Genomic DNA, 20,378 nt, shown 5'->3' on the forward strand with positions numbered 1-20,378 from the left:
AGCGTTGTGCCAGTAACCAAAAGGTTGCTGGTTTGAATCCCCGAGCCAGCAAGGTGGAGAAATTTGTCGTTCTGCCCTTGAGCAAGGCAGTTAACCCCCAACAACAACTGCTCCCCGGGCGCCGATGACGTGGATGTCGATTAAGGCAGCACCCCACACTTCTCTAAGATAGTGATTTATTTTTCTCATTCTTTAATTTTAATTTCTAACTCAGAATTTACTTTTGCAGAGTATGAGATTATCATTCCACTAATGTATGCCTTAAAAGCATCCCAAATTTTGTTGGGAATCGGCTTTTCTCTGTCCTCTAAGTCTACATTTGTAATGGTAAAGGTTTTAGTAGTTGGGAATAATAATCTCCAGGTGTCCTGTAAAATATTTGTAGAGATAAAAATGTTCAGCCTCTTTGGAGGTTCCTTGATTTTTCCCTTTTTTATTGCTATGTCTGTCTAACTTGATGAATGCTTGATATCGACATAACCTGAAAGGCCACTCAGCAAGGAAGAAGCCACTGCTCCAAAACCAGTTTGCACCTGCACATGGGGACAAAGATCGTAGTTTTTGGAGAAATGTCCTCTGGTCTGATGAAACAAAAACAGAACTGTTTGGCCATAATGACCATTGTTATGTTTGGAGGAAAAAGGGGGAGGCTTGCAAGCCAAAGAACACCATCCCAACCGTGAAGCACGGGGGTGGCAGCATCATGTTGTGGGGGTGCTTTGCTGCAGGAGGGACTGGTGCACATCACAAAATGGATGGCATCATGAGGGAGGAAAATTATGTGGATATATTGAAGTAACATCTCAAGACATCAGTCAGGAAGTTAAAGCTTGGTTGCAAATGGGTCTTCCAAATGGACATTGACCCGAAGCATACTTCCAAAGTTGTGGCAAAATGGCTTAAGGACAACAAAGTCAAGGTATTGGAGTGGCCATCACAAAGTCCTGACCTCAATCCTATAGAAAATTTGTGGGTAGAACTGAAAATGCGCGTACGCGAGCAAGGAGGCCTACAAACCTGACTCAGTTACACCAGCTCTGTTAGGAGGAATGGGCCAAAATTCACCCAACTTATTGCGGGAAGCTTGTGGAAGGTTTGACCCAAGTTAAACAATTTAAAGGCAACGCTACAAATACTAATTGAGTGTATGTAAACTTCTGACCCACTGGGATTGTGATGAAAGAAATAAAAGCTGAAATAAATCATTATTATTATTATTATTATTCTGACATTTTACATTCTTAAAATGAAGTGGTGATCCTAACTGACCTAAAACTGAATTTCTACTTGGATTAAATGTCAGGAATTGTGAAAAAGTGAGTTTAAATGTATTTGGCTAAGGTGTATGTCAACTTCTGACTTCAACTGTACCCTATGGATCCACAAACCTATTCTTTCCCCTCCTCCTACACATATTCATATTCACCCTCCTTCACACTCCCATCTCTCACACACACACCTGCCATAGAACAGTTATTGACATACATGCCATATTTCCTATTTTGTATTGTCTTTCAGTGTACATTTAGCCCATTGGAATTGGCTACTTATAGCTTTATTTCCTAGAAAAGAACAGTTACTTGGGAAAGTAGAGTATAGATTGTATTGGGAGAGGGGGAAAGAATATTGTCTCAACTTACTATAAACTGGTCTTAACTCTTCCGCTTGTTTCGGTTCGACCAGCGCCTAGCCGAAAGAGTGTGCTCGCATACTCCCTTAAAATACCTGTTTGGGCTAGGGGGCAGTATTTTCACGTCCGGATGAAAAGCATGCCCAAAGTAAACTGCCTGCTACTCAGGCCCAGAAGCTAGGATATGCATATACTTAGTAGATTTGGATAGAAAACACTCTGAAGTTTCTAAAACTGTTAGAATAATGTCTGTGAGCATAACAGAACTGATTTGGCAGGCAAAACCCCGAGCACAATCCATCCAGGGGGAAAATAAAAAAAATTGAAGTCATTGTGTTTCCCATTGGTTTTCTATTGAAAGCCCTATTTATGAGGAACCTGGTTGCAGTTCCTATGGCTTCCACTAGATGTCAACAGTCTTTAGAAATTGGTTGATGTTTTTCTTTTGAGATATGAAGAAGTAGTGTAAGTGTCACTCCAAGTGGACTCTACTGTTTGGTGCGCGTAAACTGGAATGCGCTTCATGTTGTTTTTATCCGGTATTGAACACAGTATATTCCGTCTTAAATTTTATCGATGATTTAAATTTTAGGATACCTGAGGTTGAATTAGGAACGTTGTTTGAAATGTTTGGACCAAGTTTACAGGTAACTTATTAGATACTTTGTAGGCATGTTGGGCGAGTTGAAACCGGTGTATTTCTGAATCAAACGCACCAAATAAATTGACATTTTTGGGACATAAAGAAGGACATTATCGAACAAAAGGACAATTTGTGATGTTTCTGGGACATTTTGGAGTGCCAACAAAAGAAGATCTTCAAAGGTAAGGCATTAATTATATCGTTATTTCTGACTTTTGTCGCGCACCTGCCTGGTTGAAATCTGATTTTCATGTGTTTGTATGCGGGGTGCTGTCCTCAGATAATCGCATGGTCTGCTTTCGCCGTAAAGCCTTTTTGAAATCTGACACAGCGGCTGGATTAACAAGAAGTTAAGCTTTATTTTGATGTATTACACATATATTGTCGTGAATGTTGAATATTGATATTCCTGTAGTTTGAATTTGGCGCACTACAATTTCACTGGATGTTGTCAAATCAATCCCGCTAAAGGGATTGGCACGTGAAGGGATCCATAAGAGGTTTTAAAAGACCTTTGCATGAAAAATGAGAAAAAGCTGCAATAGTACTGTTTGTCCATCTTAAAAAAGCCTTGAAATAGTCAGAATGATTCTAAGATAACTCAAGAAATCTGTCATACATTTTGCAGAGGAGATCTTAGTTGCACAATTTTACATCTAACTAGGATGTTTGGTGCAGTATTTCTCAAGTAAAATGTTTTGCACGAAAACGAGTTGTCTATTGTTGAAGGACAAAAAACACTTAATTGAAGAATCCCTACTGTTGACAAATGACAGACGAAGGTTGCGTCAGCTCTGAACTTTGGCTTGCCTCAATCATTTTTTGTGTGTGCACAAACAGCCGAAAAAACCCTTGCCAAAGAACAACACGAACAAAACCATCACAAAATGTTGTCATAATACAGAGCCTTCGGAAAGTATTCAGACCCTCTGACCTTTTCAAAATGTTGTTACGTTACAGCCTTATTCTAAAATGTATTAAATTGTTATTGTTTTCTCATCAATCTACACACAGTACCCCATAATGACAATGCGAAAACAGGTTTTTAGAATTTTTTTTTAAACAGAAATGCCTTATTTACATAAGTATTCAGACCCTTTGATATAAGACTTAAAATTGAGCTCAGGTACATCCTATTTCCATTGATCGTCCTTGAGATGTTTATACAACTTGATTGGAGTCTACCTGTGATAAATTCAAGTGATTGGACATGATTTGGAAAGGCACACACCTGTCTATATAAGGTCTGACAGTTGTCAGAGCAAAAACCAAGCCATGAGTTTGAAGGAATTGTTCATAGAGCTCCGAGACAGGATTGTGACGAGGCACTGGGGAAGGGTACCGAGATCTGGGGAAGGGTACCAAAACAATTCTGTATTATTGAAGGTCCTCAAAAACCCAGTGGCCTCCATCATTCTTAGATGGAAGAAGTTTGGAATCACCAAGACTCTTCCTGAGCTGGTCGTCAGGGAGGTGACCGAGAACCAGATGGTCACTCTGACGTAGCTCCAGAGTTCCTCTGTGGAGATGGGAGAAACTTCCAGAAGGACAACCATCTCTGCAGCACACCACCAATCAGGCATTTATGGTAGAGTGGCCAGACGGAAGCAACTCCTCAGTAAAAGGTACATGACAGCTCGCTCGGAGTTTGCCAAAAGGCACCTAAAGACTCTCAGACCATGATAAGATTCTCTGAGCTGATGAAACCAAGATTAAACTCTTTGGCCTGAATGCCAAGTGTCACATTTGGAGGAAACCTGGCACCATCCCAATGGTGAAGCATGGTGGTGGCAACATAATGCTGTGGCAATGTTTTTCAGTGGCAAGAACTGGGAGACTAGACTAGTCAGGCAAATATGAACGGAGCAAAGTACAGAGATCCTTGATGAAAACGTACTCCAGAGAGCTCAGGACCTCTGGGGTGAAGGTTCACCTTCCAACAGTACAATGACCCTAAGCACACAGCCAAGACAACGCAGGAGTGACTTCAGGTCTCTGAATGTTCTTGAGTGGCCCAGCCAGAGCCCGGACTTGAACACGATTAAACAACTCTGGAGAGACCTGAAAATAGCTGTGCAGCAACGCTCCCCATCCAACCTGACAGAGCTTGAGAGGATCTGCAGAGAAGAATGGGAGAAACTCCCCAAATACAGGTGTGCCAAGCTTGTAGTGTCATACCCCAAAAGAACTTGAGGCTGTAATCGCTGCCAAAGGTGCTTCAACAAAGTATTGAGTAAAAGGTCTGAATACTTACGTAAATATGTTTCATTTTTTTATTTTTTAAATAAAATTGCAAAAAAATCTAAACCTGTTTTTGCTTTATCATTATGGGGTATTGTGTGTAGATTGCTGAATATGTTTTTTTAAATGTAATCCATTTTAGAATAAGGATGTAATGTAACAAAATGTGGAAAAAGTGAAGGGGTCTGAATACTTTCCCGAAGGCACTGTAATCTTGTTTGCCCTGTTAATGGCTTATGCTAAAAAAATGTGGTGACCATTAAGATGTGTGTGTATAGCACTCTGAATGTACCTTATAAGACCTCTATTCATTTGTGTTACCTTCATTACATTCATGGAAACGTGTCACTTTTCCTAGTTTGCCAGGAGTCTGTAGGCTATAGGTGCCCTCTTCCTGCGTACAGAACATGCCATGATTATTTTACCACCCATTCCCTGCTGGGTTCCTCAGAGTTCCCCGTGCTAGCTACTTCTATCTTGCTCTACTTGCTGTTTGTGCGGCATCAGAGGGGGGTGTCTATGTGTATAGAGTGTGTGTAAATGTTAGCTCAATGCTGGGCTGGCTAGTGAGTCTGCTCTCGCCTGCCATACTAGGCTTTAACAAGGTTTGGCCTGTGCTTGACAATATATTGAAAACAACAAGAAAGACAGCACAGACAGCACAGGACACTGTTAGATATGCAATACACACATGGTCCCAGTTCCCATCTAGCTAGTCAACATGCCCCGTCTATATTTTATTTCAGTATTTATTTCGCAAAGTAAGCAATTTTCTCACACGTTCTTTGCTTTATACTAGTGTCCCCATTTCAGATGACACACCAATGAGCCACAAGGGTTTGGAGATGGGCAGGAAAATGATGAAATGCGTCACCATTTTATCCACATTTATCATTATACTCTTATACTCCAGATGTCCTAAATCATGTGTTCTTGGGCTGAGTGTTCATCACCCTTATTTTTAATATCGTCTGAGGAGGGGAGAAAATAGAAAGAAGCAATTGTGCGGCCGTGGTAAAACCTGTCACAAGCAATCTAGTCTTGGCAGCCGAGCAGGCAGAGCGCTAGTTAACACGCTGATGGCTATATAGCTCCAATTGCCGCTTTAATAGTTATTTTTCTGCACTATACGGCCCTTCCTTCCTTATGACGTTTGTCAACCCTCCAACTTCAGTTGTCTTATAATTTTTTATTCCATAAATAGATGGGCTAATATGGTCCATGTTGTTCTTTGGTTGTTAACATGGTGTGGGGGAGATGAAAGTTACATTTGCCCAGCGGTGTTAAACAAACTCAAGATTTCGGTCCTGTCCTGATTCATATTCATCTGGGAGAACCAGTGACAGCATGACAACTGCCACTAAAACTGACATGTGGGCACTGAGGGTGGGCTTAGAATAGGGGAAACTTGATATATTGAAACATCTGACAAGCCAGTACACAAATTAGGTTAGAGGATAGTCATAAATCTTAAAATAAATATTTTTCAGAGTCCAAGTTTACAAAAATGTTTTCTTGAAAATCATGTTCCTTTAAAATAGATGTCTTGTATGCTAAGAATGGTACATGTTTGTATGTAGGCTTACATTATGTAAAGGAGTAGGTACTGTAGATTGGCCATCATCCACCCTCTTTACAACCAGTCTCCCTTCACTTTCCCTTGTAAACAAGGACAATTAAAATACTAATGAGTTGAGAACAAACCCCTGAGTGATTGATACTCTCACTGGAGAAATTAATTTGATATTAATAGAGAAGTTGGCAAGATAAATAGATAGTGCCATGTGAGTCCTCTCCCTGATTGTTAAATAGTTAGATTGATGGTTGTCTTAATACAAGGTGTTCGGAGACTGAAATGAGTTGGCCTTGATAAGGATATAGAGTTCTGCATTATACAAGGTCAACAGAATATTCTCTGTCAAGTGTCTTTGTATTGTAGTGTTATTTAAGTATTAGACCGGTTATGTTATTGTTGATATAGTGATATTCTCTTCGGTCCAGATTATACTGAAAAAGATGGCGCAAGACTCTCTATATATGCAATGTATTCCAAGCACTTATTTTCTAAAGGCCAAAATGCTGGCGTTCACTGTAAACATTGACGATCCTCTTTATAGGCACTTTCTCTTCATTCATTGTAAATGTAAGGAATAAATAATTATATGACAGAGTAGAACTCCTTTTTCATAGCTTTGTGGACAGCGGCAGGTATGGCTGGTTCTCAGTGCTCAGGTTTGTATTATTTTTTCTACACGTTTTTCATGGCCTATTAAATCACATCTTGTCCTGTCGTCCCATGAATCACTGGCAGGAAGCTGGTGTGTGCTGTGCATAACGTTAACCAACTTATGCATTCAGGGCCTGGTTTGTGGACCTGGTTTGTGCCTGTGTAAGATAGAGCAAATTGTAATTCCACATACAGATACTGTTGCATAGATCTCTATAACAGAACAGCATAACATAATCCAACATGTTGTTCAGTTGCTGTAGGTGGAAGGTGTGTGGGGAGGGGGATTCTGGATGATCCCAGCTATCTCAAAACACAGGCTTTTATACTTGACCAAGTCCATGTTTCTGTCTCTTCAATAATCGACATGACAGGAGGAACCTGAACATGTCTCTCAAACAGACAACCTGATGCAGCATGGCTACTGACCTACATATCAAACTATACTCTGGTATGAGAGAGAACTTATATAAAGGATGATTGACATTTCTACTTAAATAAACACATACCCTCCCCTAGGTTTGGTCTATTCGTATCTCCGATGCATTCACTACTGGGTGTGTAAAATGAAAGCGTCTCCCTCCTAAGCAAGAACCAATGCATGCCATTGTAGTGGTAGTTGCACTACTGTACAGTAAGGCAAGCCACTGTAGAGAATACCTGGACAGCTGAGTGTATATTTTTGTTAACGGCTGTCACCAAACTTTTAACAAATGGCACCTCAGCACCCCGGAGCCTGGAAAAACCCTGCTCGGAAATGAAGCACCTGCATCATAAATCTTGGAAAGTTACAATAATTTGCAATTCACTCCCTCATCAAAGGCAATATTACCCTAATTTATTATCTCCCTGCGCACGGGCCCGCAAAGGCTGTGAAGATAAGAGTTTATCAGGAGGGGGATTGATTTTCATTAACTGATAATAAAGATGAACTGCCGGGCTCGCACACTGACCAAGAGCCATACTTTATTGGAATTGGGCCAATTTATTTCATGTGCTAGTGGTTCTAATTTTGGTCCGCCCTTTTCCCCCTGCTCTACAGAATGTTCTTCCTTCATTCATTACCGTAGCAACCCAGCCCTACTGTTAATGTCACCACATCTTTTGATGCATCAACACAACCATTTTAAAAACACAGGCCAATGTGTCAAGTCAGCGATCACATCTGTTTATTTTCTTGTGTCTTGCTAAGACAAGGTATATTTTCAAGGATATACTGTACTCTTTGTCAATGTTGCATGAATGTGTCATGATTTGTATACATTGCACTGATAGCATGTGTAATGTATATGTTATGAGTTTCTTTATTTGTAACACAATCATTTTGACTTGTTCCTGCCAACACTCATCATTCCCTCCGGTTATTGTTACCCATCAAAATTTTCCCCAAAATATATCATATCCCCAGGTTAAGTCCAATAACCATACAATCAGAAGTTACCTACTAAATAGCAGAGCACTGGGTCCACAGTCTTTAGGATGACAGATCATTTCAATCACTCTACACCTTGCCTCATTAGGTTTCTATATGAGTATACAAAGAATACATTTCCCCACCTACTGTCTGGCTCTATGCTACACTGTGAATTCTAGAACAGACTCCTATCAGATACATCCTAATTTCCCACAAATGATCATGTGAGCTTGTTTTCTTAAGGTCTTGGAGGCGTGTCTCTGAAGATTGCATGTGATTGGTACTGCTGGTAACGTGCTGAAAGGGCGTAAGGCCATCAGTGATAATGGCCATTTCCGCACACTCAATTACCCTATACCTAGAAAATAACCCTAGAAATATTGCAGGAAAAAGGTTGCAACACTTATAGACATAAAATGCCTTCAGGACAGGGATGGACACTTAGCTGTTTGTCCAACGACTCCCCTTCTCGGTGGTGTAGTTATGCATTTATTACACATGAGAATGCAACATCCAGTTTGAAATTTTATTGTAAAATTGAAAAAAAGGAGAGAAAGAGAAAAGCCCCAATAAGCATTTCTTTTTATACATACCTTATCTTAACAGAACAATAACATAAATAAATACAAATTAAATAAATAAACAATTAAATAAACAAATAAATAAACACATACATAATTAAATATCAAGTTCCTTACCTGATCAAATAAATAATTATAAAACCATTAAATCATTAATCATTAATATGAAATAATCTAAGCAGCAAGTATTCAAGAAATTTCAACGGGGAAAAAATGTTTGGTTTCTCAGGCTATTACAGAACACATATTTAATTTTTTTTTATATATAAAAAGGTACTGCTTCCCTTTTCAGTTAACCATGCTGTACTGAGCCCATCAAGCAGATAGGTGGAGCTCTCCTCTTTGAAAAAACCTGTAAACAGCATTTTTCTGGTCCAGGTTTAGAGAATAGCACTGAAATGCTTCCCTTGCCCCATAACATGTCAGTAAAGTCTACTAAACAGATTCAATACTTTTGTTATATATTTTTTGTATGCTTTGTGCTGAGAAACCAGAAGTTTAACATCTTTATAAAGCAAAAACCCTCCCCTCCCAGCCCTCCCAATTCCACCCACCATAATACCCGAAGAAAGGTCCTGTGCTGATTTTCCATAATATACAGATTTCATATTTATAATAAGCTACTATCCTTAGCATTCAAACCATAGTTAAAGAATCATATTGTTAATACGAGTAGTACCATAATTATAATCTTTAACCCCCCCTAGCCCCCCTATTGAGCATGCTCAGAGATTCAATGACCATCATGGTTAGAGAGATGGAATGACAAGGTATGAACGTGGCAGAATGGTACTACAATGAAAACACTGAAAAACATTTCACTGGCTCGAGCACGTCGTTTAAATTGTAGTGCAATGAGAATTACTGCTGTTGCCTACAAATCAGACAGGACAGCACCTGTAAACTCGCACCCCATGTGTGCAAATAATACTGGAATTGATATAAACAGTCTGCATCCACACGCCTCCATCGCAATTATTGTACTCTTAACTTTTACCCCTCCATAAAAAGTACCTCTCATTTCTTAAACGCATTACATTTCAGCCACAATTGCCATCTTTAATTTGTATTACCCAAGCTGTTGTTAAAGGCCAAATGTAATTTGATTTTAATAATTTAAAAATCCCTCCAGTAAAATTTGTGTAAGAAAAGCTTTTTGGACTAAGGCTCTAGATGCTAGGGGCACACCTGTATATCACAGTCTACTAAGGTTCCTAGTCCCGACAGGGGAGGATAAACAGAGGGGACCTACCACAGTAACTCATGAAGAGACGCTGTTCACTTTTGGCAAATACGGGTAAATATCTACCTTGCAAAAAAAAAACTGTCATTATGTTCTTAATCTATCTTGATCTCTAATTTGCTAATATTTCAACTGTTAATACGTCATCAAACATCTACTACCACATATTTGCACTGCTGCATATGAATATCGTGAATCCGTCGTCTGCTATTGGCTTTTCTTCCTTTTTAAGCTTTACAATATGAACATTTTAATGTCTGATGGAGGAATTAAACAGAGGTTGTCCCTTTATAAACGCACTCGGCTGAGATTTGGCAACTCTGATGTTGATAAAGGCATTACAACACTTTGACAGCATACAAGAACTCCAGCCTTTTGTAGCGTTCAGTGGTCAAGTTTAGTATGCATTGTCCTTTTGGTTTCAATGCTGAGGCTTACATTCAGAACTCTTCAGAGAGCACTAAATATACATGCTGGTACTTGCTCAGTCACACCCTCGCAGTCAAATTCTAATTCAGATGGTTTGTTGCCCAGTCATTCAAGCAGATATGCCATTTGCCAGACATCAGACAGACGGGATGTGTGGTGGAAAAGAACAGCGTCTAAATATTCAGAGTGAGCAGGGCACAGGGCAGTGCTCAGAGAGCAGGAGAGAGAAAGAAAGAGGGATAGAGAGAGGGTGGGAGGGGGAGAGAGAGGAGATAGAGGCCTTTCCTCAGTGGTAGATGGATCGGCATCAGAGGAGAATGAGTATGATGATTGAATGGCTTTGCGATGGAAATTGGAAAAGGGAATAGAGTTGAGTAGAAATACTGCTACAATGTAAATCTGCAAACCGATTTCATCTCAAACATATCATTAGTGTAAAACATGTTTATATTTCATAGGAATAGTATATTCTACTGCTTTAACAGTTTACTTTTTACTAATACTCTTTAAATGATCGGCTCCATCTGGCTATAGGCGTTGCCAACTATTAGACAACACATTATTGGTTTTTCAGGCTAATAGTACGCTGTCTAGCGTCAGAGTTTGTTTTGTTGTTGTGTTCCTGTTTGTGACTCCCCTTCCGAGCAGCAGCTGCAGTAACTACACTTAATGTCAGGCCTGCTGCAGTCTAATTGATGGATCATTTTGCTCTTAATTTGACCTCCTAAGGCTGCTAAAGCCAAGCTGTTCCTCATGGTGTAAGAGTTCTCCTCTCAGTGTGCTATTATTCCCACCGGAAAGATTGCATCTGCTCTTTAGTTAAGTCCCATCTACAGCAGGCAGGAAGGCAGGCTCGCTGGAAGGACTACACTACACTACACTTGCTCCTCCGTTTGACCTCATTGTTTGCCGCTATACTAAATAAACTCTACGGACTATTTGTTTCCATTCCAGGAATGATACAGTGCCTTCGGAAAGTATTCAGACCCCTCGACTATTTCTACATTTTGTTACGTTACAGGCTTATTCTAAAATTGATTAAATACATGTTTTTCCTCAGCAATCTACACACAATACCCCATAATGGCAAAGCAAAAACAGACTTTTAGAAATGTTAGCAAATTTATGAAAAATAAAAAGCACACCTTATTTACATAAGTATTCAGACCCTTTGCTATGAGACTCGAAATTGAGCTCAGGTGAATCCTGTTTCCATTGATCATCCTTGAGATTTTCTACAACTTGATTGGAGTCGAACTGTGGTGAATTCAATTGATGGGAGATGATTTTGAAAGGCACACACCTATCTATATAAGGTCCCACAGTTGACAGCGCATGTCAGAGCAAATAACAAGCCATGAGGTTGAAGGAATTGTCCGTAGAGCTCCAAGACTGTGTCGAGGCACAGATCTGGGGAAGGGTACCAAAAAATGCCTGCAGCATTGAAGGTCCCCGAGCACACTGTGGAACCAACAAGACTCTTCCTAGAGCTGGCTGCCCGACCAAATTGACCAATCGGGGGAGAAGGGCCTTGGTCAGGGAGGTGACCAAGAACCCGATGGTCACTCTGACAGAGCTCTAGAATTCCTCTGTGGAGATGGGATAACCTTCCAGAAGGACAACCATCTCTGCAGCACTCCACCAATCAGGCCTTTATGGTAGAGTGGCCAGACAGAAGCCACTCCTCAGTAAAAGGCACATGACAGCCCGCTTGGAGTTTGGCAAAAGGAACCTAAAGAAACAACTTTATCTGGTCTGATGAAACCAAGATTGAACACTTTGTCCTGAATGCCAAGCGTCAAGTCTGGAGGAAACCTTGAACCATCCCTACGGTGAAGCATGGTGGTGGCAGCATCATGCTGTGGTGATGTTTTTCAGAGGCATGGTCTAGGATACTAGTCAGGATCGAAGAAAAGATGAACGGAGCAAAGTACAGAGAGATCCTTGATGACAACGTACTCCAGAGCGCTCAGGACCTCAGACTGGGGCGAAGGTTCACCTTCCAACATGACAACGACCCTAAGCACACAGCCAAGACAACACAGGAGAGGCTTCGGGACAAGTCTCTGAATGTTCTTGAGTGGCCCAGCCAGAGCCTGGACTTGAACCCGATCTAACATCTCTGAAGAGACCTCAAAATAGCTTTGCAGCAATGCTCCCCATCCAACCTGACAGAGTTTGAGAGGATCTGCAGAGAGCAATGGTAGAAACTCCCCAAGTACAGGTGTGCCAAGCTTTTAGGGTCATACCGAAGAAGACTCAAGGCTGTAATCGCTGCCAAAGGTACCTCAACAAAGTGCTGAATAAAGGTTCTGAATACTTCGGTAAATGTAATATTTCATTAAAAAATAAAAACTTTTTCTGCATTGTCATTATAGGGTGTGTTGATTGTTGAGGAAAAATAACAATTTAATACATTTTAGAATAAAGCTGTAACGTAGCAAAATGTGGAAAAAGTAAAGGGGTCTGAATACTTTCCGAATGCACTGTATGTGTCATATGTGTTTTAAAAGTATAGCATTCTGTCTTGCAGTCACAAACAGTCCCACAGTACATGTGTGTCAGTCTAGGCCCTCCCTGAAGCAGTGAGAGAAGGGGGTAAGGTGCTGCTGCATTTATCATGCAGGCGCTGTGTGAAAAATGAACTCTGTCAGTCAGTCAATTCATTCGAAATGCCAATGTGTAATTGATTGTGTATCTCGTGCCCCGCAGTGCTGCTCTCCATCTGATCAATATGAGCATTATCCTAATTATGTTGCGAGTTAGGTCTCAGGTCCCCGTAAACTGATGGTCCCTATTAAAAGAGATGTGCTTGAGCAGGGAGGGCCCCCCCCTGCAGAGAGCAGCTGGAGAAAGCTGGCAGCGGTAGGGGGCAGGACCCAGTAGGCACTGCAACGCTTGGTTGGCAATTTTATAACCATTGTCAGGGTAATTTGTATATTTTATTAACCAGTTAAAGATGTTGAGCTCCTTTACTGCTCCGTATCCACACTAGCGGGTGGCACTTTTACAGCTGTGCTTTATGGTCAGATTATCTGTATTATCAGTGCTTTAATGACGCTGCCGCGCTTTTTCCTGACACGGAATGCCTTTTCTGCAATAAAAAAAGATGGTGGTCTACAATGATAATACATCACAATGGAACGCAGTGCGCTGACAGGGGGACTAGAAACAGCAGAAGATTGAAAATATTGTTCAATACACTGTATGCCTTGAATGTTTGGTTTGACACAATTTCCGGGATATCTTTTGGCACTACAGTGTGGCGCTTTATGGGCAGCTACTCAGAGTTGCTTTGTTCCTTCAACACAGAGAAGTTACTAGAGAGATATGTCCAAGATGATGAGTCCAGATTTGGAATGATGACTGCTAACAGCAGATCTGAACATGCCCGAAACAATCTCTAATCCACATATTCTACGTCCACTAAAATAGTATAGCTTTTAAAATACTTTTTTTTTTAATTTTTTTTATTTTTAAATATTCTCAAACCCAGTAGCTATAAATGTAAAAGGAAAATAAAAGAAAAAACCCTTTTCCTGCTTCAACCTGAAGCTAGTAAGTTTCTTCTTAAGTTTTAACTTGTAACATTATTAGTAGTAGTTTGTAGTATTAGTATCATTAATACTATATTATATTACTGTTGAGAGCAATAAAAATGTTTGGTCCTTTGGTCCCTTAGGGGTGAAAGATTTTCAGTTGTACTGTAGCTAATGGAAACCTCAGTGACCCCAGAAAGTCATAGTCTGGCGCTTGCTGAGAGATGGTGAGAGAATAAGAGAAAGAGGGAAAGAGAAAGAAAGTCCATCAGTGGGACAGAATAGCTTCTTTTTTTCCACTGTTTTTCTTGATCTTCAAGTGTTTACCCTCATTTATCCAGTATAGTAAAAGCCACAAGCGCCTCTTTCTTTATATATATGTGTATATAATACGTATATAGAAATCTATTTGTTGTTGCTGCTTTTTTGTTTGTTTGTTGCTTAATTAACAATTCAAGTCTCCACAAGAAAAGTTTCACATCTTTTTTCATTTTTTTTACTTCTCTTGTATTTCTTGCACTGTGCCGTTTGTTGCGTTGAAGTCCTTCGGTGTAGCTGCTGCCAACTCCTTCACACCTTCTTCAATCTCTTCATCATTGCAATAGCCTACGTCTTCTTCATAAGTAAATGCTGATATGTCTTCGAAAATTCCTTGTGTGGATTTTTTTTAAACATAATTTTTGTTTTCAAAGAAAAAAAGTTGAACTCCTTCAAGATATCTTCAGTTGTCCTCAAAACCTAAAAAATAGAGATCAAATTGTTAGGTTCTAAGCTCTGGTACAATGATCCAGTTGGACTCTGAAGAAAGCTCAAGCTAGATGTATTAAACCATACTGGGTCATACAGCTGCAAAGACAAGGTATGATTACACAAGCACATATATTTATAACGTCCTACTAGGCAGGGTCAACTCCTTACACATCTAGACAGCCAATACATCTCTGTTGCTAGTGAGGAACTTAACTGGTTCCTCTCACTGTTGTAGTCATGGCCCTGCCTGATGGCCCTGCCTGATGGCCCTGCCTGATGGCCCTGCCTGATGCAAGAACCTTCATGGGCATGGAGGTGTATGCGTGTGAGATAGGACGGCAGTAGGACGGCAGTAGGACGGCAGTAGGACGGCAGTAGGACGGCAGTAGGACGGTCGTTGGGGTGGGCCCCTCTGGCACCCCTCCCAGAGGTTTTTCTCACTTCATCTGTTGACTTGACCTCAAACCAAATTCCTCGCTCCTCTCTAGTTCCACAGCTGGCCTGCCTTATCAGGAACTGAAACTAGACTGTTGCTCTTTGCCTCCCTCCTTAAAGATCATTGATATTCAACAATAACATTTTTGAACAGAATATAAACTTTCTGCACTTCCCCTTGTCTCACTCAGTAACTTTCCATACACCACCTTCCTATTCATCCTCCATTGACCCCAACATATATATTCCTTATACATGTAAAGTAATCAATAAGTTCTAGTATGGTAACATGAATAAGTATGTTCCAAGTTAGAATCCAACAAAGCCATGATTAGATCTAGCTTGCTTTTATTTGAATGTTTGATGTTTCTTGATGAATAGATTTGACCGTTTCTTTTTTTTTTTTTTAAATAGTTCAATTATGCCCATGATATCAGTGTGATGGTTTGGAGAAAGCCAGCCCACATTTCCAAATCAATCTATCTTTGTCTGTCATGATGACCAATATCCTATTTCTAGGTGACAGGCATTCTATCAGTCTGAGTCTATAAGAACGTCCACTGGGCTTACCTGTGCTGTTGCAGTGAATACTGAGGGCTAGGTTGTGTCAGTAAGGGCGGCTGGCATCCTTCGGTCGTTTCAACTGGACTTTCAACCTCTTCATTCCAATCTGAAAGCCGTTCATGGCTTGAATAGCTGCCTGTGCGCTAGCTGGGTTGTCGAAGCTCACAAACCCTATAGGAGAAAAGACAGGAAAAGTGTATTAGCCTAAAAGCTAAAAACGGGCAATATGGAAAAGTAGCCAAATAAGTATCCAATGACTTAAATTATGAGGAAACAAATAAAAGATTTCAGACAATGCACTCGCTCAATCAAATAGCATTATGCATGGACTATTTCAGATTATATCAAAGGGCTTATTTTGATGGGAACCAAAGTCATATTTGGAACAATATTTAACATTTTCTGTCATTTGAACCATTTTGCTTCTCAATGTAGCTTTGTGCAAACACTATCAAATGCTCTTGATTATAAATCAATGAGCATGCCATTGTGGCTGTTCCACTTGCACAGAGAAGCAGAACCCACACAGTCGAACACAGAGACAGGCCGACGCAGAAGCACATGCGTACGGCGCCAGACACTCAAGTCCAAACTCATGCTGAGCATCCTGTTTCCATCAAGTGTAAAAATAAAGCCTTGAAAGTCAATGACCAGAAACTGCAGTGGAGTGTGGCTCCGGTTGATGCACTCCCCAGCGTCTATAGTGTCATTAGGAACAGTCGATGACCCATGGAAAAACAGCAGGAGCCTCCCCAGGTCCCCTGACACCTGGGAGGGGAGGTGTCCGCCTACACTGCCCCATTAGGGGGATGGGTTACGGGGGACAGAGGGAGGTGGAGAGGATGAGAGGGGTGCCCTAGGCCGGCCCTGACACGAATAACAGGGAAGGATGTGGACTTAAAGCAGGTTTAAGGGGAGCTCTTAATGTCAGCTTTTCTCCCAGCACCATCAGTCTGGGTTTATCCCTCTCCCTGCCTTCTACATTAATTACCCTACAGAGCAGCCCAGTCCCCAGACCTAACATTACATTGTAAATGCATAGTGTATTAGTCAATACTGCAAATTTATATGTTATTAAGTCCCCCCTGAGAGCCGGGCGGCAATCAATTTTGCCCAGGGATGTGAGGCTCCCTGAATTGAAAACAAATGTTGATCTATAATTTTCCTTTGCCTTACCCTCCTTTTTTCTCCCCCCTCCCTTCATCCCCCCTTTTTTTCAAGCCCAAAGGCAGGTCTGGTCTGTGGGTTGGCAGAGCCAAGTGGGACCAGGGCCAGGTTGGCGTGTGAATCAGCCCCAGTGCGCCCTGGGTATTGGGAAGTAGTGGGGTAACAGAGCGGTGATCTGGATGCTGATACAGCAGAAGCCCTCACATGAGTTTTCAGGTCAATTTCACATCCACACAGTAATACAGTGGCACAGGGACTGTGACTACATACATGGTATTCCCAAGATTTGCTGTGAACAAAATAGCTAAAAGCTTTTCAAACTCAAAGGACATCCTTAGTAAGATAAGAAGGGAAATATAGGCTACCAACTTGATTAATGTAAAAGTTAAATTTTGTTGAAATAGCACAGGAATCATACTATCGTGATAATATCTAAAAATGTAAATATTTAAGTACAGATTGCCTTGTTTGCGATACATTAAATGATATTTAAGATAATAGATTGATCGATTGAACAAACATAGACCTTCTCTCTATGACCTACTGTACTATAGCTCCATTACAAAACTCACCGAAGCATTTGCTCTGGTTGGTAGCTCGGTCCATGAAGACCTTGGAGGAGATGACGCTCCCGAAAGGCAGAAACATCTGCATGAGTTCATTATCTCCAAACTCCTGTGGCAGGTGGTAGATGAACAGGTTACAGCCCTCAGGCCCTGCGAACACACAGAAACCATGGAAACCACAATCAAACCTATTTACTGCTTTATTTACCGCTGCCTGCAGACCAGACCCACTGCTTCTCATTTGGCCGGGGTACAGATCTGAGAAGCACGACTAATGGAGTGGCAAAGAAATACATTTGTTAGGAGTTCTGTAACATTATCTTGAAATAATAACAACGCTGTGTTTACCACCACAAATACAAATTGTGAATTTTCCAACTTTGATTTGATTTTGCATGGTGTGGCGGCTTGACATCACTGAGGTAGCGACTTGATGATGTGTTTTCGTGGAGATGTCGAGCGGGGAGCATTAAACCTCTATTCAAGCATCTAATCTAGTAAAACATCTCAACCTTTAATCAAGACAAAGGCCTACATAATAATAAATGCATATGTCTTTGAGGAAAAACTGATTGGTAATGACTTAGAAATAGTGAAACCAAAATGACATTTACACACGGTTGTCATCATAATGCTGTGTAGGACAATCAACTAAGCAGATTGAGATGTGACCTATAAATGTGTTTGAAACCAGTCAATGGATTACACAACGCAATCAACCATTAGATGCTCAAATGTAATCTCTATGTAGTCTACATTTTGGAAAAGGTTAAAGCTAAAGTCAATCCTGCTAGACTGCATCACATCCAAAGATGCTAAGATGATGATGCTTGATTACTTTTCTTTCCCCCCAGATAATACCTCCATGCAGCTAGAGTACTATGTAACACTTGCTAAAAAGGGAACATTTAATCACTGCATTATAACACCTAGACAATATTACCAGGAAAGTGTAATACCGAAATCTGAAGGGCAATATTGCAATGAAGCAATAACAGTGAATATTTAACTATTTATAATAGTGTAGTACAATAGTTGTAAAAGAGTGTTAGTAATATTGTTCTCTCACCCTCACCTTCTCTCTGTTGCTGCTGCTGGATGACCTGTGATGGCTGAGGCAGTGTCTGGCCTATGGGAGTCAGTGTGCCAGCTGGGTAGATAGCTACAACACATTGAAGGGGAAACGCAGAGAGAAACAAGGGGGTTCATGTCAGCACTGCTGTAGGTTTGGTCATCATTGAATACTCAAACTATTTGTGTAAATATTTATAACAATCTTTATTATAGTAATCTTTATTATAGTTGGTCAGTTATGCTGTATGCTTTCAGTTACAGTATTGCAGTTTGTCATTCATTATATAACGGGTGGGTATAATTCTGGATGTTGATTGGTTATTAAAACTGCATTCCAGCCGTGTCTATTTCACAAGTTACCACCGGCTAAAACTATGACGTTGAAATGCCTATTTACTCTGTTCCATCTCACTGCGCAATCCACTGTCTCATCAGCCCAGCCAGACAATTTATAAACTTGATCTCCACTATAAAAAGCATGTAGACATTATCTCCCATTTCTTTTAGACTAGCAATTGGTTTTCAACAGCTGAGGTTTGTATAAACCTTGCTGTCTGTCTCTCCGACATTTGCAACATTGTTTCAATAATATTGAAATTCGATCTCCAGCTGTCCCATAGTAATGAAAGTGTCTGGAGTCGGGACAAGACAGACAGGCAGACAGATTTTCTCAGCCACTCGAAATCATGATCAGCTGGCATCATTTGTATGGATACATACAAAGAAATACGAATAGAAAACAGGTAAAATGAAACAAACTGCAGCTAGTTTGCAGTCTTTCCAGCGTCAGTTTAAAATGATTGACGTTAGCCGTGTTGTTGGCTAGTTCCTCTGAACAACAGTGTCCTGACAAGAGAGCACAGTTTCTATGCCAGGCGAAATCGCGCATAATTGTTATGGATGTATCCAAATGTCACCAGAAAGCAGCTTTAACACACGCAAATGCAGCTACTTTGCTGTTATTCTGGCTGCACTGTTTGACGTGACCGTAAATTAGCCGTAGTTGGCTAGCTAGCAAGCAAGGAATAGGAACGTTGCCAGCCAGTATGGCATTTAGAACAAACAACTGGGTCCATAGATACAGAACAACAAGACTTAACGACTGGGTCGCGTCTCTTGCAACCGAACCATAGAACGAACAACCAGCCTGCTTGGGTAGCAACCCTAAATTTGTGTCGTTACTATATCTCGTGGAAGGATGAAATAGTATGAATATATACAGCAAAATAATGTTTTTTTATGAGAATATGTCAATCGTTATTTGAATATGTTAGTAACCCGTTGTATAAAAGTGATAATGCCTTCAAAAACCGTGCAATATATCCTCCAAACACCGGCTTCTCTGGCATTATCACTTAAATGTAGCATGTAAGGGATAATCAACGAGGGGCTATGTGTTCTATGGAAAATAATGAACTACGTGGAAGGTGTGCTGCACTACACGCTAGAAATGTGTTGTTCAACATCCACTGAAATAGCGAGCAAGTTTAGCTACAGTAGTTGCCGTGGTAACCAAACAAACACTTACTAGTTTAGCTAACCAAACCATCAGTACTAGCTTTCCATTATGAAAATCGAATTTAACAATGCCAATAAAGTTTTCAATTCGACTTTTGCTTTCAAAAGCAGCACACACATAGAACATGTACGAATGAACTATAGCCCCTGAATTTTCCCTTGCAAATATACGATGCCTTATACGGAAATAATGAGCGCCCTATTATTCCCTTCAAAACAATCAGAAACAAGTATTAAACAATTCCATGGTATAATCTGCATTATAAACTGGGTGGTTCGAGCCCTGAATGCTGATTGGATGTATCTATAACCGTATACCACAGGTATTTTTATTTTATTTGATTTCACCTTTATTTA

General features: G+C 40.5%; 1 protein-coding gene across 11 annotated transcripts in view; it reads right to left on the reverse strand.

The window, feature by feature from the left end:
• Nucleotides 1-8,667: 8,667 nt before the first annotated feature.
• Nucleotides 8,668-20,378, reverse strand: part of celf5a (cugbp, Elav-like family member 5a) — a 239,500-nt gene continuing 227,789 nt past the window's right edge. For 7 of the 11 annotated variants that reach the window (XM_071345084.1, XM_071345081.1, XM_071345076.1 and 4 more), the window contains 4 exons: nt 18,499-18,591; nt 17,436-17,579; nt 15,703-15,867; nt 8,668-14,685 (listed from right to left, as the gene is read on the reverse strand). In XM_071345084.1, the coding sequence (XP_071201185.1) occupies nt 15,740-15,867; nt 17,436-17,579; nt 18,499-18,591 (365 nt within the window). In that variant the 3' untranslated portion in view covers nt 8,668-14,685; nt 15,703-15,739. The remainder of the gene's footprint in view (nt 14,686-15,702; nt 15,868-17,435; nt 17,580-18,498; nt 18,592-20,378) is intronic. The other 4 variants (XM_071345086.1, XM_071345085.1, XM_071345080.1 and 1 more) reach the window with 1 other exon arrangement.

The sequence above is a fragment of the Salvelinus alpinus genome, chromosome 16, assembly GCF_045679555.1.
Source record: "Salvelinus alpinus chromosome 16, SLU_Salpinus.1, whole genome shotgun sequence".
Taxonomy (NCBI): Eukaryota; Metazoa; Chordata; class Actinopteri; order Salmoniformes; family Salmonidae; genus Salvelinus; species Salvelinus alpinus.